At 41.7% G+C, this 24,508-nt stretch overlaps 1 protein-coding gene across 2 annotated transcripts; it reads left to right on the forward strand.

Moving 5' to 3' along the window:
- The first annotated feature begins 14,777 nt into the window (after positions 1-14,777).
- slc35c1 (solute carrier family 35 member C1) lies at positions 14,778-20,146 on the forward strand. 2 transcript variants are annotated; one of them, XM_012854336.3, is made up of 3 exons: positions 14,778-14,918; positions 15,667-16,178; positions 17,661-20,146. In XM_012854336.3, the coding sequence occupies exons 2-3, from the start codon at positions 15,698-15,700 to the stop codon at positions 18,239-18,241; spliced, it is 1,062 nt and encodes a 353-aa protein (XP_012709790.2). In that variant the 5' UTR covers positions 14,778-14,918; positions 15,667-15,697; the 3' UTR covers positions 18,242-20,146. The 2 variants fall into 2 exon arrangements, with proteins under 2 accessions (XP_012709790.2, XP_021167300.2); XM_021311625.2 differs by lacking the exon at positions 14,778-14,918 and having other exon boundaries at positions 15,557-16,178.
- Positions 20,147-24,508: the final 4,362 nt, after the last annotated feature.

Genomic DNA, 24,508 nt, shown 5'->3' on the forward strand with positions numbered 1-24,508 from the left:
AGTGATGCTGGCCAGCTTCCGCAACATCAACTCAAATATGCAAAACGAGGTGCTTTTATGGAGCAGTTTTTATGGCTGAGCCGCTCTGTTCCAGGGCTTCAAATTACAAACTGCATTCACTCATTCACAAACACATAAACACAGCACCTTTAAAGTGTTCAAATATCTTCTCTGGCATACACCTTAAAGAGATAGGTCTGAATTTTTGAAGTGTGGTTCAGTCAAAAGGATATAGGCCGATAAAGTCTTACCTGCAGTGATACGATAGCTACCATCATTCTCATTTACTAGAAAAGTGTGCTGGTTGGTGCTAAAGGTTAAAAATAAAGGTTACTCAGATACTGGCTTCAACTGTCTTAAAACAACTCAAATCTCAAAATATCAAGGCAATTTATTCAAATGCTATCTTGGGAACCTTTAAACTGTTAACTTTAAAGGGACAGTGAAAAACTAATTTGGCTTTTAATTAGAAAAAAATCAAGTGTTGTTTTCATAAATACATATTCTGGAAAAGTTAATGAACCTCACATCAAAAATGATAGCGTTCTTATAACTTAGAATTAGTAATTTATAAATACAAACACTTGGAGGCACCATGTTGCGTCACTATTTCTGATTTCAGAAACCGAAAGGGGACAAACTTGTCAGCCTTGCGCGTTTCCCCTATTTGTCTTCTATATGAGGACGTGCTGTCGGTGGTGCAGGAGTATAAAACCATCTAAAACGACCGCAGATCATTCTATTTGCCGTTTTCTGTTGAGATGGAGTACCACCCATATCGGCACAGCTATTATTACCAGGTGGAGTGGAGATAATTCTGAGGGTGTCCAGACTCAGAACTGATGCAGAGGTTGCAGGCTTTCTACTGGACAGGTAAGTTGATTTCATATAACAGTGAAAGTAAAGTTTATTTTGGCATTATTTCAGAAACAGGTCAGTGTAGTCCAGCAACTGCTCTGTCCTCCTGGCAGAAACGAGTCGTTTTGTTCGCCTCTCTCTCTTCCTGTCAGGAAGGATCTGTATGATGATGGGTATGTATGTACAGTACATGGAGGAATATCGGCCGACTCGTTCAGTGTCTGTAGTACAGCAGCAAGACCAGTCGGTTCTCTTTACTGGTGTTCATAGTCGCTTATTTTAGAGCCCAAATAGCGACTGCACATTCAGAAACGAGCCCAAATAAATGCAACTCGTGAAATTTACAAGTAACTTTTGAATAAAACAAGCGGATTATGCAAATGTGCCAAAACCATTTCACACAAAGACCATAGCTATTAGCTATCAGCAGTAGCAAATTCATGGAAGACTTGTTTACATAGCTAAACTTAATATACTCCGAGGCTTCCGTATTAGCTAGTACAGCAAAGTTGTTTGTAATTTATTTACCACCAATAGATGGTGGGCCAGTGTAAAAATCTTACACACTGTGGTTTTAAACTTGCAAAGAAGCTAAGGGATATTTGCAAAGGAAATGTTTGTAAAAGGGCGTGCACCACCACTGGTCTTCCTAAGATAAATATATGCTGAGAGTGGAACATGAAACACATTCCAGGTTTCATACTGGTCCTGAACTATCCCTTTAAAGTTAACAAAAAACTTTGAAGCATAAAACACTGACAAACACTATCATATGTTATACCAACCACTTTTTTAAAGCAGCATTAAGTTCTTTTTTCTTAATACTTGAGCTCTAACTCAGTGGCCACATCAATCAGCCTTTGATTTCTTTCTTACTTTCTCTGCGGTAAAAAGGCTTAAATCCCACTTTTATATTGAAATAGGATTCTTCATCAGGGAATTTCAGCCATTGAATCCAAGTTTCTTTTATCCTTGATTGGTTTTCAGGGGTCCTATTTAGTGGCAATCACAATATCAAGATTTTATTCAAAAATCACACAACTCTAAACTCTGAGCAACTACATAAAACCTGACAATAATACCCTACAGCGCACATTTTGTAACTCTTGAATTCCAGTTAGAATTTAATACATTTTATCCATCAAACAGTTGTTGTTTTTTCTTTTCTTTTCCCCTGACACTCTCACAAGTCTGCTTTTTAAAGCTTTATCTAGACAGTGAGAAAGACAGGTTGTTACAACTAAAGGGAGAAAACAGTCCTAATCATAGCATGGCCTGGAGACTAACTTTGGTCCCCAACAGACGATTAAATGCTGAAAATAGGAATGCCCACGGGCTGTGACACTTAGCTGAATCCAATAATCATATTTATGAATAGTTCTAGAATATGAACATTGATTATAAGTAGACAAGCACTGTCAGGATTTGTTTATTGATGAACTCAGAACACACACAGGACAAAAGTTTGAGAGGTTTATTGAAGGGTTGATGACTGATGGAAGATGTAACCGGAGGTGCAGGAATACAACGGCTCAAGGGTGCAGGTGAAGGCAGGGGCTGACGGCCAGGAGAGAGAGTCCAACAACGCTGAGCGGGGTGGCACAGAGCAGAGCCTTCTCAGAGCGGCTAGTCAGGTTAGCAAGTCACTGGGGACACCAGAACACAGAGCAGAACCTCCCAGGAACAATGGTGAGGCACAAAGTCTTTCAACGTGGCAAACTAACCTTAAATCCGAAACCAAGGCTAGGACGAGGACTGGCATGGAGTGGATGATTCAGAAGACGGACCAGCACTAAAGTGAGGCAGAGGGAGGTTTAAATAGGAAGACTAACAGGTGACATGCATCTGACTGAATAATTACTAACAGGTGTGACTGACTGCAAGGAGAGTGAAGTGAAGGCTGGGTGGAAGGGAAGGCTGAAGTGAGGGGAAGGAGAAACTAAAAACAATAAATAAAGTTAAACCCTAACAAACACTAAAACAAGGTGGAAAAACCGAAAACCAATGGCAACAAAAGCCGAATCAAAACTAAACCATGACATTACCCCCCCCCCTCAAGGCCGGACTCCGGACGGCCTAACAAACTAAACAACAACCAACCTAGGGTGGGTGGAGGGTGGTACGGATGGCGGGCTAGGGTCAAACAAAACAGATCAAAGCAGGGTGGGTGGAGGGTGGTACGGATGGTGGGCCAAAATCAAACAAAAAAAAAACTACCCACTCAGGGCGATCTGAAACAACAGGAAAAACAAAAGCGGACTAAAAGGGGTCTCTAACAACCCCTGGTAGGCAAAACAAGAACGTCTAGCAGATGCTGAAAAGCAAACATCGCCACAAGGAAAGTCAGGCGAACATTGCCACAAGGCAAAACAGGCAAGGCCAGACATACTAACGCCAGAGGGAAGAAATAGGCGTGCTAACGCCAGAGGGAGAACAGGCGCGCGACAGCGCCAGAGGGAGGAACGGGCGCACGACAGCGCCAAAGGGAAGGAACGGGCGCACGACAGCGCCAAAGGGAAGGAACGGGCGCACGACAGCGCCAAAGGGAAGGAACGGGCGTACTTAACGCCAAAGGGAAGGAACGGGCGCACGACAGCGCCAAAGGGAAGGAACGGGCGTACTTAACGCCAAAGGGAAGGAACGGGCGTACTTAACGCCAAAGGGAAGGAACGGGCGCACGACAGCGCCAAAGGGAAGGAACGGGCGCACGACAGCGCCAAAGGGAAGGAACGGGCGCACGACAGCGCCAAAGGGAAGGAACGGGCGCACGACAGCGCCAAAGGGAAGGAACGGGCGCACGACAGCGCCAAAGGGAAGGAACGGGCGCACGACAGCGCCAAAAGGAAGGAACGGGCGCACGACAACGCCAGAGGGAAGAACGGGCGTACGACAACGCCAGAGGGAAGAACAGGCGTACGACAACGCCAGAGGGAAGAACAGGCGTACGACAACGCCAGAGGGAAGAACAGGCGTACGACAACGCCAGAGGGGAGAACAGGCGTACGACAACGCCAGAGGGAAGAACAGGCGTACGACAACGCCAGAGGGAAGAACAGGCGTACGACAACGCCAGAGGGAAGAACAGGCGTACGACAACGCCAGAGGGAAGAACAGGCGTACGACAACGCCAGAGGGAAGAACAGGCGTACGACAACGCCAGAGGGAAGAACACGCCGGGACGTGAGGGAAACGCCGGGGCACAAGGGAAGCAGAAACATCTAAAATGCCAAGGAACTAGAACGGAGGGCGTACTAAAACGCCGGGGAACCGAGGGCGTCCTAAGACGCTGGGGAACCACAAATCAGAGGGCATCCTAACATGCCGGGGAACCAAGAATCAGAGGGCGTCCCAACACGCCGGGGAACCAAGAATCAGAGGGCGTCCTAATACGCCGGGGAACCGAGAATCAGAGGGCGTCCTAACACGCCGGGGAACCGAGAATCAGAGGGCGTCCTAACGCGCCGGGGAACCGAGAATCAGAGGGCGTCCTAACACGCCAGAGAGCCAAGAATCAGTGGGCGTCCTAACACGCCAGAGAACCGAGAAACAGAGGGCGTCCTAACACGCCAGGGGACTAAGGAACTAAGAGGCCAGAACAAAAACCAAGGAAGCTCGAACCAGCCAAAGCTAAGGAGCATGAAACAGCTCAGGGCCAGGGGTCAGAAATCTAAGTGAGCGCTAAGACCTAAGGAGCGCTGGAAACTAAAAGCGCAGGACAACAATAAAGAATCAAACCAAGAACTAGAAAATAAGGCAAAACTAGAGCAGGGATAACACCACAAAAGAAAAACTAAGGCAAAACATAAAATCAAAACACTAAAGCAGAAAATGAAACTAAAGCTAACTACGAATGAAGGAAAAAAGAAAAACTAGGACTTGAACAAGTACACTAACGTGACAACCAGAGAGCTAAAGCTAAAATGACAAAGCTAAGCAAACCTAGAAAACTAAGGCAAAATCTAGACTCCTAAAACAGAGCTGGAAAAATCAAAGCAAAACAGAGACTAAGCACTCTAAGAAAACAAAGAACCCCCTAAATAATTCTAAACTGAGGAATTCTAAATCAATCAAAACTAAAGCCGAGCTTAAACAAAATAAAACAGAAAGCACTGGCCTTAAGGGCGTAGGCAAAGACGGCTGCTAAGCCGCAAGAGTTCTCGTGGAGGTCGTCCTGGACGAGGCAGGCGGCGGAGCAGCATCGCCCGACTAAGCCCTTGAGGAGGGCGGCCCTGACGAGGCAAAGTCAAGCGGCCTGGAGACCGCGGTCGGCAGCTCCGGCCGAACAGAAAAGTCAAAGGCGGGCGCCGTGGTGGACGGCCCCGACGAGGCAAAGTTAAGCGGCCTGGAGACCGCGGTCGGCAGTTCCGGCCGAACAGAAAAGTCAAAAGCGGGCGCCGTGGTGGACGGCCCCGACGAGGCAAAGACGAGCGGCCCGGAGTCCGCAATCTGCGGCTCCGGCCGAGCAGGAAAGTCAGAGGCGGTCGCCGTGGTGGGCGGCCCCGACGAGGCGAAGTCGAGCGGCCTGGAGTCCACAGTCTGCGGCTCCGGCCGGACAGGAAAGTCAGAGGCGGGCGCCGTTGTGGACGGCCCCGACGAAGCAAAGTTGAGCGGCCCGGAGTCCGCAGTCTTTGGCTCCGGCCGAACAGGAAAGTCTGGTGCGGGCGTCGTGGAGGACGACCCCGGCACGACGAACTAGAAATAGGAGTAGCATCAACTAAGGCCTCATCCTGAGGCGAAACTACTCCCTCGGAGGCCTCATCCTGAGGCGAAACTACTCCCTCGGAGGCCTCATCCTGAGGCGAAACTACTCCCTCGGAGGCCTCATCCTGAGGCGAAACTACTCCCTCGGAGGCCTCATCCTGAGGCGAAACTACTCCCTCGGAGGCCTCATCCTGAGGCGAAACTACTCCCTCGGAGGCCTCATCCTGAGGCGAAACTACTCCCCCGGAGGCCTCATCCTGAGGCGAAACTACTCCCTCGGAGGCCTCGGCCTGAGGCGAAACTACTCCCTCGGAGACCTCGGCCTGAGGCAGGGCGGCTCCCTCGGAGGCCTCGGCCTGAGGCAGGGCGGCTTCCTCGGAGGCCTCGGGCTGATCTGCGTCGGCCGGCGGAGCGGAGCTTTCAGCGGCCGGCAGAGCGAAGCCTTCAGAGGCCGGCAGAGCGAAGCTTGCGGTGGCCGGCAGAGCGGAGCTTTCGGTGGCCGGCAGAGCGGAGCCTACGTCGGCCGGCGGAGCGGAGCTTTCAGCGGCCGGCAGAGCGAAGCCTACGGTGGCCGGCAGAGCGGAGCTTGCGGTGGCCGGCAGAGCGGAGCTTTCGGTGGCCGGCAGAGCGGAGCCTACGTCGGCCGGCGGAGCGGAGCTTTCAGCGGCCGGCAGAGCGAAGCCTTCAGAGGCCGGCAGAGCGGAGCCTACGGTGGCCGGCAGAGCGGAGCTTACGGTGGCCGGCAGAGCGGAGCTTACGGTGGCCGGCAGAGCGGAGCCTACGTCGGCCGGCGGAGCGGAGCTTTCAGCGGCCGGCAGAGCGAAGTTTTCGGGTGGAGGCGGAACCATCTCTTCAGCTACCTCGGACGCTGCCGGGCTACAGGCTTCAGAGGGCGGGTCCTCCTGAACCCCCTCACGGGACCTGAGCGGAAGCGAGTCTTCGGAGGCCTTAAAGCGTCGGAGTGCCCGGCGTCCTAGCCGGGAGGAGCCAGACGGGGGTACAGAGGCTGTCAGAGGGGTGGCTGCAGGCCCACGGGGAAGAAGGTCGTCCCGGTCACCGTAATAGAAGCTCCACAGCTGGTCCTCCTCGACATGTGGGGCTCTGATGGATGGGACATTGAGCTTTACTCGGGGAGCCAGCTGCGAGTCATAGAGGTGGTGACATAGGCGATGAAGGGATCTGCGGCTTCTCTTCTCGTGCCCTGGGGTAGCGGCAACAACGCCCACGTAGAACACCTGGGGAGTGGAGTCGGCCTTGATCGGCGGCGCAGGGTCCTGGGCAGAAGCCATCCTGGCGTACCTCTCATTCATCAGGCGTTCGCACATGTCCAGGTAAGCGCGGACCTCCGGGGTGTCAGCCCCTGGAGGTAAGTCCCATGTGGTGTCTGAGTTCATCTTTGGCTGGTCCGTACTGTCAGGATTTGTTTATTGATGAACTCAGAACACACACAGGACAAAAGTTTGAGAGGTTTATTGAAGGGTTGATGACTGATGGAAGATGTAACCGGAGGTGCAGGAATACAACGGCTCAAGGGTGCAGGTGAAGGCAGGGGCTGACGGCCAGGAGAGAGAGTCCAACAACGCTGAGCGGGGTGGCACAGAGCAGAGCCTTCTCAGAGCGGCTAGTCAGGTTAGCAAGTCACTGGGGACACCAGAACACAGAGCAGAACCTCCCAGGAACAATGGTGAGGCACAAAGTCTTTCAACGTGGCAAACTAACCTTAAATCCGAAACCAAGGCTAGGACGAGGACTGGCATGGAGTGGATGATTCAGAAGACGGACCAGCACTAAAGTGAGGCAGAGGGAGGTTTAAATAGGAAGACTAACAGGTGACATGCATCTGACTGAATAATTACTAACAGGTGTGACTGGCTGCAAGGAGAGTGAAGTGAAGGCTGGGTGGAAGGGAAGGCTGAAGTGAGGGGAAGGAGAAACTAAAAACAATAAATAAAGTTAAACCCTAACAAACACTAAAACAAGGTGGAAAAACCGAAAACCAATGGCAACAAAAGCCGAATCAAAACTAAACCATGACAAGCACAATATGTAAATGTGACAGGTAAATTATTTAATCTAAGAAGAGTCAGTTAGTTAATTCAATTATTGAATTATTATGTATTAGAAACCCATGGAAAAGATTGGATACTCGCATAGATTTGTTAAAATACCTTTTTTTGCTTTTGTTTTTCGTTACCAAGGCTGTCATTATCTCTGTTTTGATGATCCTGTCACTGTTGCACATTAACTATTTCATTTATAGCATAAATAGCTGTAAATTATTCTCCACTGTGAGAAAAGAATGCAACAAATCTACTTGTGCCAAGACACCTCAAGAGGCACAGAGAATCCCTTAAAGGCAAAAGTGTTTATTGACAGAAACTTAATCGATACAAGAGAACTAAGGATGTGTAGAACACATTATCCGACTGCAATACCAAGCCAACTGCAAACACTCTTCTTTGGGATCCATTGATACACACAGCTTCTGCACATTTTCACCATCTGACTTGCTTTAAGATCACTAGACCAGGCATAAGGTCAGTTTGACCGTTTACAGACTATTGACCAATACGTATTTACATTTCAAACTGTTTCACTGAAGAAGCTCTTCAGAATTCATAGCCAAGCTTAAACCTTTTTTTTTTCTTTTTTTTTTTTTTGCTGTATTGCTCATTCTGACAACCTAGTACTTAAAGGTAGATTTTAAGTGAAGAATGTGGTTTGACTTTGACTAGCTCCCCATGACATGGAGTGATGAATTTATCCCCAACTCCCTGAACATGTTTCTCTGCATGACAGGGAGTGATGAGAGTATCTTTGACCACAGGCAACTCCTAGGATGGTTGAGGGACCAGAAAAAGCAGGCAATTTGCAGGTAGACAGCAGCAGCAGGGTTTGAAGGATTGGTCTGATGTTTGACTGCCTGAGCTCGCTTGCATTGGGTTATTTCATTAAAATAAATGTCTGGATAGGCAGATATGCCGTCAGCGTGAAACACTGATGTGATAAAATATCTAATAGATATATAAATGTATAAAACCATGAATCTTGTCCTCCAAAGTCTGCCAGGCTTTTTTGACCCAGGGTTGATCAATTGCTTAATGCCATGAGCTCGGCTTAGCTTGTGTTGCTTTGTACATTGGGTTGGTATTCTCTTTAGAGTCTTCTATCAAATTTTAGTGTTTGTGCTTTGTGTTTTATCTATTTTGTTTTGTTTATTATATATCTGTGTTTTTTGTTTTTTTTTGGATATACAGTGCTATAAGAAAATAATTTGCACCCTAAAAGATTAATTTATTCATTGCTTTTTTGGTATCACTTAAATGTTTTGGATCAACAAACAGATTTAAATATAAAACAGACGTATCCTGAATAAAAACAAAAATCTTTTTTTTTTATGTTTTATATTTAAGGGGAAAAACACATACCTATCTAAACCAACTCAGGCCCATGTGAAGAAGTAGTTTTCAACATTTTGTTTAAATCATGAATTTAATGTGATTAACTACAACGATTGCAGAGCCCGAATTCAGTCAAGCACTGTTTCCTGTTCACTTCAAATGAACTGCTAGATTTTATTTAAAAAACAAAGTCAACTCTCAGTCTAAAAAATACAGGACCTTCAATACTGAACGATCATTAGGGCAAAAGTTGGATTGCGCAACTCCTTTTCTCCCTTGAAATGACGGTGTGTATTTACTTAATAAGCGGAATAAGTCTTGGTAGACAGTGTTTTAGTTAAAATGGAAAATTAACCCTGCATCTTTGAACTCTCAGACATCACAGAGAAATAAGTCTTGTTCTTGGCTTGCTTCATTTGCTTCAGATTTACTTCATTATAAGATATAATTTCCAGTTGGCCCAACAATCTGCTTTTGATCTGTTGATCAGCTCTCTGTCATGTGATTCAGGTGGATGGGTTGCCCTGCAGCAAGCGAACTCACTGGAACCGAACTCAGAAGCAAGTTTTTGATGAAAAAGCTGTACTCAACCTGGTCATCCAGGAATCTGGTCATGCTGTGAATGTGGTTCTTTACCATCATAAAGTATGCTGAGTTTGTTTTTGAGTAAAGCTCAGCAAGACATCATTTATATATTCTCCCCTTTTCTGAGATATGTGTTTTTGTATATTTTGTGAGCACCCTGCATGAATGACCTGTGCCATTTTCACAAAGAGTCCTCTCAGAGCTCCTAGCTTAGCCTAAAATTTCCTACCTAGGAGTCTTACCTTAAGAGTTATTCATAAAGGTGCTGAGAGCGACTCTGAGTAAGGAGACGACAGAATTTTTTTATCTAAGTGAGGAGGTGTGGTTGACCCAGTTGCTTGGTGTGATGAGTCGTGATTGGTTGATAGTACAAAAAAAAGCTCTCAAAGGAGAGAAATTAACTGAGACTGGATTGAGAAATCTGTGACATGATAATGAAACTTACCAGATTAAGTAATTGTCACACAACATCAAAATGTTTGAACACTTTATTCACATTCACATCATCATTTAGATTTGATTACCATGTTTACTCACCATACTGGTCATTTTACAACTTCATCTATTTGATGCAGTGGAAGAAAAACACCCACAAAAGAGTACATTTGTGCACAAGAAATGACCTGATGAAGACACAGAGAAGTCAAACGTTGTCAATTTATGCGCTTAGAGCAAACTACTAAAAAGGGAAAAACCAATACTAGTTCTGGAGGAAAGAAGCATAGAATGGAAGCACACGTGACTGTACATGTTTGGAGGCCAGTCCTCATTATTTTAGTTGGTAACATTGCTGGATTCCTATCAGAACACAATTAATATTTTATTGTGATTGAAGCGGTTGGATTTTGCCAAAAAAAAAGACCCGACGGCGTCCATCACAACTCTGGGAGGAGAATAAGAGTTTTGAAAGGTAAATTGGTCCCTGGATCACGGTGCAAATAGAAAGACTTTGAAGCACATTGCTGCAGATCAATGCATTTTTGTCTCTCCTCATCTTGGTGCTTTTACGCACCAGCCTGGAAAATGAGAAGCAATGAGGAGCAGCGAGGAGATGGCATCACACAAGCAAACTTCTAGATCACCATTTGACATCTTCATGTACAATACAGAAAATACTTTCTCACCTCATCTTGTCTAGAGTGTGTATTTATATATTTTTCAGCAACAATTTAATTTCTTCTGAAGTGTTTATTATTGAGAGCATTTCTTTGAATAATATAAAAATTCCTCTGTACTATATTCTTTGTGCATTTCGCCATTTTTTCATTCATGATTATTGAATATTTTTCCTATTATTTATTTATCCTCAGTAAAATTACATTACTAGAGCCACACAACCCTGCTGAAACTAGTTAATTTCCCTCTATGGGGAAGATGAAGTTTAACTGTATGATCTTTAAATAAGTTTATATTCTAATTTCCTCCACTGTGTGGGTGGTGGATCAGCCAATCAGGTCTCTCTGTTTCTGCCATCTTCCCTGCGTAAGACACGCTTCAAGATGAACAAGATAAATGGAGCGATTGATTTCCATTTTATTCATATGTAAAGGCGTGGGCCACGATGCAAAGGACATGTTTAGAACGATGCAAATGGCGCCATTTGGCCGAACAGAGGCATTAAAAACTGCGAACGGTGTGGTAGATGCACAGATAGAGTGAAGTGAAACTGTGAATAGAGCAAAGCAAATTTCACTCGATTTCAAAAAACTGAACCATTCTGTCAATTTGTGTTGTATATGGTGCATTCACATGGAACGCGTTTTCAGCGGTGAAGTTGCCACATTTACGAGCTTTCACTTGCCTGGCGAATCGCCAGCAATTCGCACAGTGGGGGACAAACCAGAATACAGTTGTTCAATGGCCTTATCTAGCATTCATTGTGAACACACCTTTAGGGTGCACTTTGTCCATTAATTTAAGCACAAAAATGTTTTTTATATGTTACATACTTAGTGCAATAAGGGTATATTTCTCTTGAGCAATTATGGATTTAGTCATTGGAAAAAGCCTGTAGTTCTCCTCCCTTTCAGAGCGGTCCTGAAAGGGGTTAGGTTACAGTCTGACACACAGGGCTGTAATTCTGTGTTTTCCATCCAATGTTAATATATCTCATAGTTGTGAAGCATAACAATGCTGTTAGGAATACTGTATACTCTCTGCCTTCACTCAAGAGAGAAAACGTGTTTAAAATGAAAGTAATTTTGAGAGACTTTTTGGATTTTCATAATCACTAAGTGTGGCTAAGTTACACACATAAAAAATAGTTTTGAGTCAGCAAATATTTTTTGCTGATTAATTGTTTCTCTTTTTTTTCATCCAATCAACATATAGTATTCCGTTCACCTTTATTTCTGAGAAGAATGCAAATTTCCTATCTTTCATCAGTATTGCTATGAAAAGTTTACCTCGCGCCATCTGGTCCAGGTAAATAAGGCATGTAACGTAGTTTTGACATTGACAACACCAGTACAGTTTACTCCCCTTCCAAAACCTAAGAACAAAGAAGTGCAGTGAAGGGTAGGACACCCACTGATGAAAGTGTTGTAGAAGCTGAATCATAAAATACCACCCATGTGTTCTTAAAGCTACTGGAGTCTTACCCTTGCTGAGTGTATCTACGGGTCCATCAGTGTATCTTAGAAGCTCAGTAGCAGCCGTCACTACATCAGGCAAGTTACTTGTTGTGTACTGTCGGAGACGTTATGAAATGAAAATAAAAAAACAACAACTCACAGAGCAATTTTCCAGCTAGTGAGCAAGCTTGCAACTGTGGAGGATGAAAGTAGTGGCAACTGGAAGACATGGGGTCTGACATAAAGTTTTAGCCACTGAAGTAAAGCTTGGATGAACCTTTTCACTTTATCACAAACTAAAAGAAAGATGCATAAACTGGAGATAGATTGTGAAATAACAAAAATGTTCTCTGTATAGAAGAAAAATATGTGGAACTTTAAGAACAACTTATGCATTGTTATATTTACCTGGTTTGAATCACTTTGAGAGCATTTATTTAAAGCCAAACACATGCATGTCTAAACGGTCCTATATCTATCTGTATCACAGCCAGGTGCACTTCAAAAGATTTCTGACAGGAGTCAAAAAATAATAAAAGGAATTGTCAAAGAGCCAAGGAGCACTTCCAGCTTCACAATAGCCTCTATGTACACTCACTGCGGAAGACTCCACTGCTGAAGAAAAAGCCTGTTAAAGCCTGTGTTCACTGTAGGAGATTTAGACAAGCGAGTGAACATTATGATAACACTTCTGGTCGGATGACACAGCACATACAATGTTTGGAAGAAAAAGGGTTCTGCACATCTAAAAAATGTCATGCCAAAAGCAAAGTCTTCAGCTGCTAACATTATAGTGTGGGTCGTCTTACAATTTATAGTACAGGCAGACTGCATATATCTGAAGGAGGTAAAGATCTGAGAAATAATCAAGAGACATTTGTGATAAGAATCTGCAAAAAAAGTGTGTGGATTTCCAAGCAAGCCAATGGTCCCAAACACACAGCCAAATAAACTATGAATTACTTTAAAGAAGAAAAAGTGACACTGCTTGAAGTGCCTAGCATATAATTTAATTTGCATCCAACTAAAAATCTAGAGAAACAACTTAAGGTCAGAGTGCAGCTAAAGGACCCTGGAATGTCAATTGCAGGGTCCTTCAAATATATCCAAAATATATGCAAAAATAAATATATCCAAATATATCCTTCAAATATTGAAGAAACCAAGCTTTCTTCAATATATGAAGAAAGCTTGGTTTAGTTTTCTTGACCAAAGATATTTAACATGTGAAGGGTCTGAGGCTGAATCATTAGTCTTTCAGTATAGGAAAATAATCAGCTTCAGTTCAATTCAGTTTATTTATAAAGTGCAAATTCACAGGACAATTCATAATAACTTCACAAAGTCAAACCAGTACAGAGAGATTGGTAAAAAGTTTTCTGTCTAAGGAAACTCAGCATATTGTATTGACTTATTAACTTGCAGCATACACTCCTGCCTGATGAGCATGCAGCGACACCAGAAGTCGCTTTGGTCTGTCTACCCCCAGTTCAAAAATCAAATTAGAGAACCTTAGATTTCATTTTAAACCTGCCTTATTGTTAGCATGAAGGTGGTTGCTATAAGCAAATCCAAATGGGTGACATAAAGTTGACTGTGCATTGATCCATATAACCATATGTCACCAATACCAAATAAGCAATACCTAATCCTAAAATGTATTCCACTTATAAATGAAAAGCGAGGGTTCTTGCTGTGCATGTAAACAATCATGATGCAGCAGCGTCCCTAAAAAAATATCGATGACAATTTGCTGCCACCTACCGTCTGGCACCTTCTACTGCGGCTAGAGTAGGATAGAAAGAGAGAGAGAGAGAACACCTTAAACATATAATTTTTTATGTTGCATGTATTTTATTTCAGTTATATTATATTATTTGTGTGGGGGATGGGGGTGCACAAACACATGAACCGTAATATGGAACTTTCTACAAAACAGGTGAAAAAACAAGAAAAACTAATCAGGGGTGGGCAAGAGGTTGACAGCAACGTTGAAGGGGCAGCAAAAAATGTCTGCTGACTGTTGGCTGTGTTCTACGTTTGCGACTGCGTAGAGTGCTTTTTAAGAAATGTGCAAAGCATGGTATGCATAAAAACACAAAAGACTATTTAATTACAAGAATAAGACAGACAGAAAAAAAAACACATTTTGTTGGAAGCACTTATACTAGTCCAGATAGGTACTCTATCTGGACTAGAAATAGAAATGAGTCATCTGGCGTTTCACGAATATACATACTAATGTTCATGAATTTCCCAATTAAGAAGAAAAAACTAATCATGGGTTTCTTGAGGAAAATATTGTTCTACATATATTTTATTTTCCTCCTGTGGGCAGGAAATAAAAAAAAAAAGCAGAGGTGTTATTATTTTGTGTATTTTAAAGATACAGGAGTACCCTGCTGATTCTAATTTACAGCAGATGTTGGTTTTGATTTCAAATAGTATTTCACACAGGCCTATTTTGCGCATTCTTAAACGGTTACAAAAAGTTGAAATAATTTAAATATTACAAAAGAAGTTAAAGTATGTTTTATCTGTAAAGACAAACGAGTTTCAGCATTAACGGAAACGCTGACATTAAGATTCTAGGTAAATACGGAGTCGGGTCGCACATGCGCAGTCTCTTCGTGTCTGCTTCTTCAATCAGCGGCAGCAGCGACAGCGCCGCTGTTTGTCTGTCGTCTTGTCTGCAGCCAGGTCTGAATGAACAACAAGAACTGCGTACAGCTCATGTAAAATAGTTCCTGGATTTAAACCCAGGGCGGTTCGGTTCTGTGAACACATATACCCAAAACAGGTATGAAAGCATTTCAATGTTGCTGACACGTGCATGTATATTGTTATATATCTTTATTTTTCTTTTGTTGATACGTTTACCGGTTGCTTAGACTGCAGTGTGGATATCAGAAACTGGTACGCGAAGAGGATTTGTTAAACCGGTGCATATGGTTGGCGTAAAATACATTTCTGACACGCTTACAAAAACAAATGTGCCGTAGAAACATTTAAGATAAATTGACACGACATCATTCACACAAGGAAGTAGCATGCGGTTACTGAATAATCCGGTTTATACAGTTTGACTAGTGAGTGACACATGCAGGTTGTGTTGTTAGATTAAACAGTGACACTTTGTCTAGAGAGCTACGTAAATGTAGTAACATTTATGGCTGACGAAGACTTGACAGCGTCTTGTGTTTTTAAATAAACCCTTAATTCCGTAATTCATGTTATACAATGTTTACAGTTACGAAGTTTGTCTACTAATGATCTTATTTACTAATTTATTTCACTGGCAATTATGTTTCAGATGTGAAAAGAGTTTAATGCTTATTGTTGTTTTTTGTTTTGTTTTTTATGCATCAATATAAATCCTTTATTGCGCTTTTATGTTGAAAAATCTCTTACCGGAAGTTAGTTTGTTGATACCGGCCTACACGTCTCCATTCTGTCTGGCTGCATTTACACTTTAGCGTCGCAAATGCCTCGTTTCTGAAACCTCTCGGCTCTGTTGTGTTTTTTCCCCCTTCCCTGACCATGAACAGGTCGCAGCTGAAGCGGAGCAGCATTCTGAGAATGGCTCTGTCCGGCTCGGAAGCGACGGACCCGGATGAGCGCGGGGAGTCGTTCGTCCTGCGCGCGGTCAAGATAGCGGCGGTGGTCGCGCTCTACTGGTTCGTCTCCATCACGATGGTCTTCCTCAACAACTTCCTGCTGGACAACCGGGAGCTGGACGCGCCGCTCTTCATCACTTTCTACCAGTGCCTGGTGACCGTGGGGCTGTGCTGGCTCATGCAGCTGGTCGCCAGGCTGTGCCCGGGAGTCGTCGACTTCCCCGCGGTCAGATTCGACCTGAAGACGTCGCGCGAGGTCCTGCCGCTGTCCGTGGTCTTCATCGGGATGATCACCTTCAACAACCTGTGCTTGAAGTTTGTCGGGGTGGCTTTTTACACCGTTGGCCGATCCCTCAGCACCGTCTTTAACGTGCTGCTGTCCTTCGTGATCCTGAAACAAACCACATCTTTGCATGCCATAATCTGCTGCGGGATCATACTGGGTACGTCCAAACGTTATGATTATGATTATGATCAGCAGCACACAAAGCCACACATGACACGGTGACTCGGTTAAAGCACACTATGCAAATAGTGACCGTGCCAATAAACAATTGGTGCGATAAACTTAGTGGGCTGCTAAAAACAAGTGCACGAATGGGAGCGCTTTTAGGACTCCTGATTTTGGATTTAATAGCAATCAGTGCAATCTTGGGTTGTTTTTTTTTTGCCATTTTCCAGTCGATCGACTGCGACGTAAAAGAAGCAGAATGGATAGCAGATCTCGTTTCAGTTTAAGTGCACACAAATGAAACAGGACAAAAACCAAATAACCCTGAGCATTTAGCTGTGTTTTCAAATGCAAACATAAGTAGGCAGGCAGAAAGTCAAATTAAGAGACCGCAATATAATCAGCAATATAATCAGCTTTTGTGATTCCAGAGTCACACAAATACATCCTCCTCAGTTTTTTTTTTGTTGCAGAAAATGAGTCAAAATAACAAAAACAATCTGTTCTCAGACTTCAAATGAAGTCTTTATACATTGTGTCAACGCGGTAGTCAGGTTTTAAGCAAAGAGGGGGGTGTTCAGAAGTCATTGCTGTTGCGATAACCACAGCTTTCATGTGTTTAGGTGCGCTCTCCATCACTTTTCCACATTGCATTTGACTTCAGGGGATCTAATTAGTACCCAAGCAGGTCAAATGATTTTAGTTTGTGTTGGAATTCAGCAGGCAGCGAAATGGAAAGGTTGCCATGTAGAGATGCTGATTTCAGAGGTCCCACATTTCTCCCCCCAGGTCTGTGTTTACAAAATTGAGACAGAGTTGAAAAGACACCAGATACCTGTCACACGTTTTGAGCTTCCCCTAACCACGTCACTGATCCTGAACATATCAAGGATTGTATTTTTTTTCCTCAGCAGTAACTTCCCCACTGAGGAGTGTTGCCGTCACCTCGACGAGGCAGCAGTCAGGCATGTTGCGTTCAGTGATCAGAAAGAAAATAGTGGATTGCTCGTTTTTTGAGCTGTCGCTCAGCAGCCAAGCGGAAAGTTATCCGATTCCACTCGTCAGCGCATTTCTCAGCACATCTTTACTATTACTGCTGTTCCAATAGAAACCGATTGAGTTTCAGTACATTTGTGCACATGCATTGCAGAGAGCTTAAAACCGTGTTGTTAAGCACGTCACAGCAGCTTTTAATGCAATTTTCCCCACTGCTTCCTTTATTTTGTACATGCATATCTTGTTGACCTCGTTTACATTCAGTCTTTGTGGTACAATTCCAGTTCTACTGGCTTTTTCAGCTATGCCCATTCATTACGATAAGGAAATGGTTTACATGGATTGAAGTAGAGTTTTGTAGTAAAAATAACACTTGAAAACATTGACTCATATAGTTTAGCCATAAGTGTCTCTCTTAAAATCCGTGGCTCTTGTTCTGTGATCTCTCGGTCCTTCATGTTTGCTTTTTGCCTCCCAGGTGGATTCTGGCTCGGCGTGGACCAGGAAGGCCTGGCTGGCTCCCTGTCTTGGACGGGCGTGTTTTTCGGGGTGCTGGCAAGTGCCTTTGTCTCTCTCAACGCCATCTACACCAAGAAGGTGATGCCTGCTGTGGACGGAAGCATCTGGAAGCTGTCCTTTTACAACAACATCAACGCGTGCGTCCTCTTCCTTCCCCTCATCCTCGTCTTCGGGGAGGTGGGCAGAGTAGCCAGCTTTAGCCGCTTGACCGACCCCAGCTTTTGGGGGATGATGACTCTGGGAGGAGTGTTTGGTTTCGCCATTGGCTACGTCACAGGCCTCCAGATCAAATTTACCAGCCCGCTCACCCATAACGTCTCAGGAACGGCAAAGGCCTGTGCTCAAACCGTTATAGCGGTGGTGTACAACCAGTCCACTAAGAGCCTCCTGTGGTGGACCAGCAACATGATGGTTCTTGGGGGCTCCTCGGCGTACACGTGGGTCAAAAGTAGAGAAATGCAGAAGACTACACACAAAGGGCCTCAGGACTCTGCTAAGGAAAAACTGCTACCTGCAGAGAAAGAAAACCCTGGCGTCTAACCACATCTGGTTGGTACAGAGCCTCTTTCCTAAAGTGGCGTATGAATGTGAAATACTCTTGCATTTAGAATGTTTGTGATTTTTAAATAATGCAAGAGTCTTTTTAAGAGGTTATTTATAGACTTTCTGTCAGCTTCTTACTACTGTTTTGTACTTATTTTTTCATTCATGGTCTAGTACATAAGGAAAGGGAAGAAGAAAACACTCCTAAAGAGAGATTATTACTAGGATTGTGGTATTGTCGGAAAAATGTACTGCACTTTTTTTTTTATTTACAAATTCTTTATCTTTCCTACACATCAATTGTGACTACAGACTTTTCATAAAGAAAATATTTTTCTTTAAATCAAAGGGATCCACGATTAGTTGTAACAATGGACTTTATTTGAGAAATATCTATTTTAGATGGAAAAACAATAGTCAATTGAAATAAAATATTGTTACACGGAAATCGGCATTTTGGTTACACTGCAATGCATTCTGGGTAAGTTACGTATATTAGGCGCCAGCGCTCGCTCAGTCCAGCCAAAACAGCAATGAGTAACAGTAAAGTTTTTCAGTTTGAACCGGAGCGCGTTGGTCCGGTCTTCGGTCCGTTAACACCTGTTTAGGGTCCGGTCTTCGGTCCGGAGTCCGGTCTGTGATTTCACATTCGGTAATCGGTACCGGCGGCAGTAGTTTTGTTATTTTAAGGGGATTCTGGTGTTGCCTGTCCGATGTTTCTCCCAGCGTCTTTCCCTCGCAAGGCGGCGGCGTTAGACGCTTTATGGATAAAAGTACGGCATGGCAACTGCTTTTAGCTTGCAAGGGTAACGCCCACCCGTTAGCTCCTTCATCAATTATGTTGGTAAAAATGACTCAAAGTCTTCTGGAGAGAAGTGTACAAATGTGGGTCCATCGGAGGCTGTCTTTTCCCAACAGTGCTCTGCTTTTTTCTTCATTTGGGAAACAAGGAAGAATCACCTCACCTTTTCTGCTGTGTTTTTTTCATTTAATTTTTTTTTATTATGAAAGCCAACAGCAACACCATGTGGCATTGTCCTAATTTACACCAATGAAAACCCAATATGTTAAAAAACAACAAGGGTCATGTTAACCTTCCTGTGTTAACTCTAGGTTACCTTTCCAGTAAGGTCTAACAGTGTCATCAACCCAGCATGCATTGCGCATGTGAAAAAATAAATAAATAAATAATTGACCTCCACAGTTGAAAAATATAACAAATAATCTATACATTTTAAAGTAATTATGAGATTCTATGTATCACAAACAGCAATTTTGAAGTTAATAGGAAAGTAACATATTTAGGCCAACATGTTCAACTAGTCATGGATCCCTTTAAAGATGCTGTTATCTATTATTTTGGGTTTTGATGCTTTCTCAGCATTAGCTTTAAGGGTAGAAGGACCAAACTGCAATTAGAGGGTGCTTAGTAGTTTGAGGAGGATGAAACAGACAAGTAGCCTGCTGTTAGTGGACCATCAGATATTTAATTTTCAAAGAAAAACTCCCCCTTCTGAATGCTTTACCGCTATGAACGAGTCATTATCTGCTAGATATTTATTCTGAGCTGGGACAGTTTTAAATTTGTATTAAAGTCTGTTGGTTTTAAGCAAAGATGGCATGAGAGAAGGAAGATAATTGACAGTGCCATTGGGGAGCTGTGTTTCACTGCACCATCTGTTAATTGATGGTATTCAATGAGGTTGGTTAAATATCACAAGTTCATATTGAAAACTTTGAATTAATTTGAAATCATTGCACCTTTTCTTGTTTATCAGGACCAGCTGGAGCTGGAACTTCTTTAGAGTAAACTTTGTACTTTATTTTTATTGCCTTTGATGATTGATTTTTAATATACTCTAATAAATGTGATATTTTGACATTCTTGTCAAATAAAACTTGTAAGACATTGTATGTTTCTTCTTGATTTATTCATATCCAATCAGCTTTAGTTTTGGAGACTGGATTTAAAGACTAATAAAGTTTATAAAGCTTTATTGTAATTCATAGGAAAAACTATTGTTACCACTTCAGAGCGTTTATATCTTTATATATAGACATGTTGGGGGGTGTAAATGTCGACTATTTTCTTAATAGATTACCAAATCTTATTTAAATAATTAAGTGTACATTGACAAATTTGTTGAATTCTGCTCACGGCTGTGTTCTGTAGCTAAATACTGTGTTTAATACAAACGTTAAATAAAAACGGAGAGGTTTTGAGTCAAAGGCTGTTTAGAACTGCATGAAAAACTTTAATAAGAAAACATGTTAACGTAGTACAACAGATACATTTTGGGATGAATAAATAATAATAAAAAAAAATCAGCTGTAATAACCCAAAAAATTAGTTCTTTTTTTTTGACTGGTTGTCATTTTAAAAGAACTACAATTTTTTGTTTTTTTTTGTTTTTAGGTTTTAAATAAAAACATTAGCAAAATTAGGATGGGTACATTTTGGTAAATGGGATGTTGATATTTGTGTAAAATAATATATTAAAGTGTATAGTTTCCAACCTAATGACAAGAAAAAAGATTTAAAGAAAGTAGTACTAGCACTCGTAGTAATTCTGTTGCGGAAATTCAAACATGCCTTTAAAAATAATTTTCAAAACTGTTAAAACCTGCAAAAATTTGTATTTAAGCACATTAGCTGGCTTCTTTATCATTTTTAGCAAAATGTATTTTGTTGAAGGACCAAAGAGCATGGCTCTGTACCACCAGGTGGCAAATCACTGGTCTAGGTTAATGCAGAAGTATATACTTTATATTTCCCTTCACCACTCTCACTTTTTGTCTGAAAAAGAGAACAGTGTTTGAAATGCTGTATTTCTATTTTTTCTGAAATCTTCAATCATCTCTGCTGTTTGGTCCACGTTCTAAATTAGACAATTCTTCCCACATCACATGAACAATTATTTCGTAACATGCCATAGAAGCAAGGATATCCTTTTTGTTTGTAAAAGTTGGTCATGCCTTAAAGGTGTTCATAGGCACAGTTAATGCATTGTGTAGGTGTTATTTGTTCCATAACTGGATTTGCATTTAAATTGGATTTTTTTGCACACTATAATTTGACCTTTCAGTTCTTGACTTTTCTGAATGGTTTACTGCTACTTGAAGTGCAAGGTTGTAGGAAAAAGCATATTTCAGTGTAATGAGATGGTCTTGGGTGAAAACATGAAAACTAAATTGTGGGTAATAATGTTCTTTAATCAGGCTAAATCAGCATATTAACAAAATTATTACATGTGAAGTGGATCAATGTTATTTTTTATATTATAATATTGGAAATTATATTTTCTCCTGTGGTTAAAGTACTTAATTGTAGTTAGCTTAAAATGCATACCATTAAAAGTTGTTTTATTAAAATATGTTAATAAAAGTGAGTTGCAACAACAGTTGGTGACCACAGTCAAATACCTATTATAACTACGTCATAACATCTTTCAAATCAATGTCCCTAGATCTTTTCTTTATTTTTCTACATTAAGGTATATCTCCTCACAATAACTAATTTCTTTTTGGCACATTTGAGTAATTTATGTCTCATATAGACTTATCTTTCTCCATGATAAAGAAGAACTTTGACTTTTCCTTTGCCATGGAAATGGTCTAAATAATACCCTTGTTGCTTGACTCACAGATTTAGCTCGGTTTTAGTTTAGTATGTTATCACCATCTTTCATCTTAATACCCCAAACTAATTTGATGGGTTTTAATATTCTCTTTATATTTTTAATAGATTGGTTCTGTTTTTACAGCCAACGGGCTTTTTCATTTGCATTGCAGACTCATTTGACTTCATTGTGCTGGTGAGTTCAAATAAACAGTTTTCAGACATAAAAAGGAATCCACTGCTGGCTGTTTACCTGCATAAGTCAGAGAAATAATGAAGAAATTCCACCCTGCAAAAAAGTCATTAAAATACCGATTAACCAGAGGTGGGGAGGGCAGCTCAATATTAACAGCAGCACTATCTCAAGAAGAATTAAACACTAGTCATCCTAAAATACTCAAGTAATAGAGAAATATTGGTTAAAAAGGCTATTTAAGTACTAGGTACTTGAGTAGTATTGTTTTAATTATTTCATTTGTTAAATATATATATATATATATATATATATATATATATATATATATATATATATATATATATATATATATATATAATCACATCCACAAAATATAAACTGATTGCAGGTTCTGGTACATTGATAAAAAAATATACAAAATGAATAAAAAATAAGTAACGTCATTCCAAAATAAGAAATTTGTGAAGAAGAAATACATATTTTCAAATCTTTATTTTGCACAACATAAACCTTTTTAAACCAATTCTTATATTAGGTAATGTATACACGTTAAAAGACTGCAAAGTACTTCCAGTGACAATATATACAGTTGGCTCGGCAGATGGAAAACAAGACAGCTTGTAATACAAATATATATTAATCAAGAAGAAGAAAAAATAAATTGTGTTGTAGAGCTACTATTTTTACAAAATTAAAGTATTTTTTTTTAAATCTTCAAATTAAAAAGATCTTATGTGCATCCTCGCCATGTAGCTCCAACTTAAAATGTTTTGGTAACATGCAAAAAGAAAAACAAAATGTTTTCAAGATTCCCTGTTGCTTTTTAGTTCAATTCAGTTTATTTATATTGTGGCAATTCACAACATGTCATCTACAGGTAATTCATAATAATGACAAAAACAAAATTAATGTTTTTGTTGATTTAAGGTGTTGAAATGAGTTTTAGTGAGTTCTCCTCCGTTCCCTGTTTCATACACCCATGTTGCCATTTTATCCTTTTCTACATTCATACCAGTGAACAACCACACTTTGAAAGATTTTAACATAAAACCTGCTTACATCTCACATATTCAAGGGATGACAGTGGCGCAGGAGCTAGACATTTACACTGTAACCAGTGGGTAACTGGTTTAAACCCCCACTTTAAGCCTCGCAGTTGGTGTCCTTGGGCAAGACACTTACTTTTCCTGCTGGCGGTGGTCAGAGGGTTCTGTGGCACCGACTGTCTGGTGGCCGCTGCCTCAGGGCAGCTTTGGCTACAATGTAGCTCATCAGCATGGGCATGTGTGAATGACTGAATGTAGTGTAAAACACTTTGGGTTGTCGGACTGATAAACAGCTATACAAGTACAGGCCATATACCATACACTATTCAATTGTACAGCCTAATTTCTAACGTTTGTATTACCTCCTACCCCAATATTTTTTTTAATTCTGATCTGTGTTCAGGCTCGTTAACATTTTTGAATTGTGACAGATTATGGGACCTGATTACATAAAATAACTGAGTTATCTCTTGCTGGTAGATATTTACTGGAGTCATACAACCACATTACCTTTAAGAAGACCAGGAGCTGATCTTTTAACTCATCAGTTATCAAAGTAGGCATTAAAAATTCCTCTAGAAGGTAAGAATTAATGTATGTGAAACATCCCTCCAGTATACAGCAGCATTTTAAATAAGTAAATCATGAAATGATCAAAACTATCATGGTATAAAAAGGCAGAGGGGAGAAATAAGCAGCAACCTTTAAGGACTTCAGGTCAATTCATGCCTCCAGTCTTTTTCCCCCTCCGTTTCATACGTGTTGCCATTTCAAACGTTCCAACGTCCATTTTGTACCCGAAACATCGCCATTCACCACCATTCAATTCACAAGTATCTAAACTGGTTGCTGGTCATTTGTCCCCTGTGCCTTTTATGCTATGGTAGTTTTGGCTGCTTTGCCCTCAGTTTCGTAGGATTCAAAATGGAGCTGTCGACCATTTGATGATCTGCACTGCTCATGTTTCAATTTGTATTTGCCAGGGGGAGGTTTTGTTACCATTTTCAGAACCAATGTTTTAAGTACTTTAGGTCTTAAAATGTTTAATTCTATTCATAGTCTGCCGTATACAAATGTAGTTACATAATAATAAATAACGTCTACCAGAAGAAGTTTACTTATCAGTGGTATTTTTTTATTTAGATTTGATTGGCCTTTGATTGACTCTAATTGGTTGGCCGAGGATAATAGGGTGTGTTAGAAATTGTTCCAATAAAAATAGACACCTGCATGAAATTATTCAAGAGATTTCAGCCTTTAGTGGATGCCATGATTCAATAATTTGAAACGGAAGAGAGAAAATGTCAATGCACAGTCGTGAAAGAACATGCTGACCTGGAGGCTGCTTGGTTCTTGTGTCTGGATGGAGGTCAGGAAGGTCATCGATGTTAGTCAGGCTGTAA

The sequence above is a fragment of the Fundulus heteroclitus genome, chromosome 4 (assembly GCF_011125445.2).
Source record: "Fundulus heteroclitus isolate FHET01 chromosome 4, MU-UCD_Fhet_4.1, whole genome shotgun sequence".
Taxonomy (NCBI): domain Eukaryota; kingdom Metazoa; phylum Chordata; class Actinopteri; order Cyprinodontiformes; family Fundulidae; genus Fundulus; species Fundulus heteroclitus.

Excerpts from the sequence above, each read along its gene's own strand:
- slc35c1 (XM_021311625.2), top strand. The coding sequence starts at position 15,659 with ATGAACAGGTCGCAGCTGAAGCGGAGCAGCATTCTGAGAATGGCTCTG. Across the intron at positions 16,179-17,660 it reads CTGCTGCGGGATCATACTGG|GTGGATTCTGGCTCGGCGTG; the intron begins GTACGTCCAAAC and ends TTTGCCTCCCAG.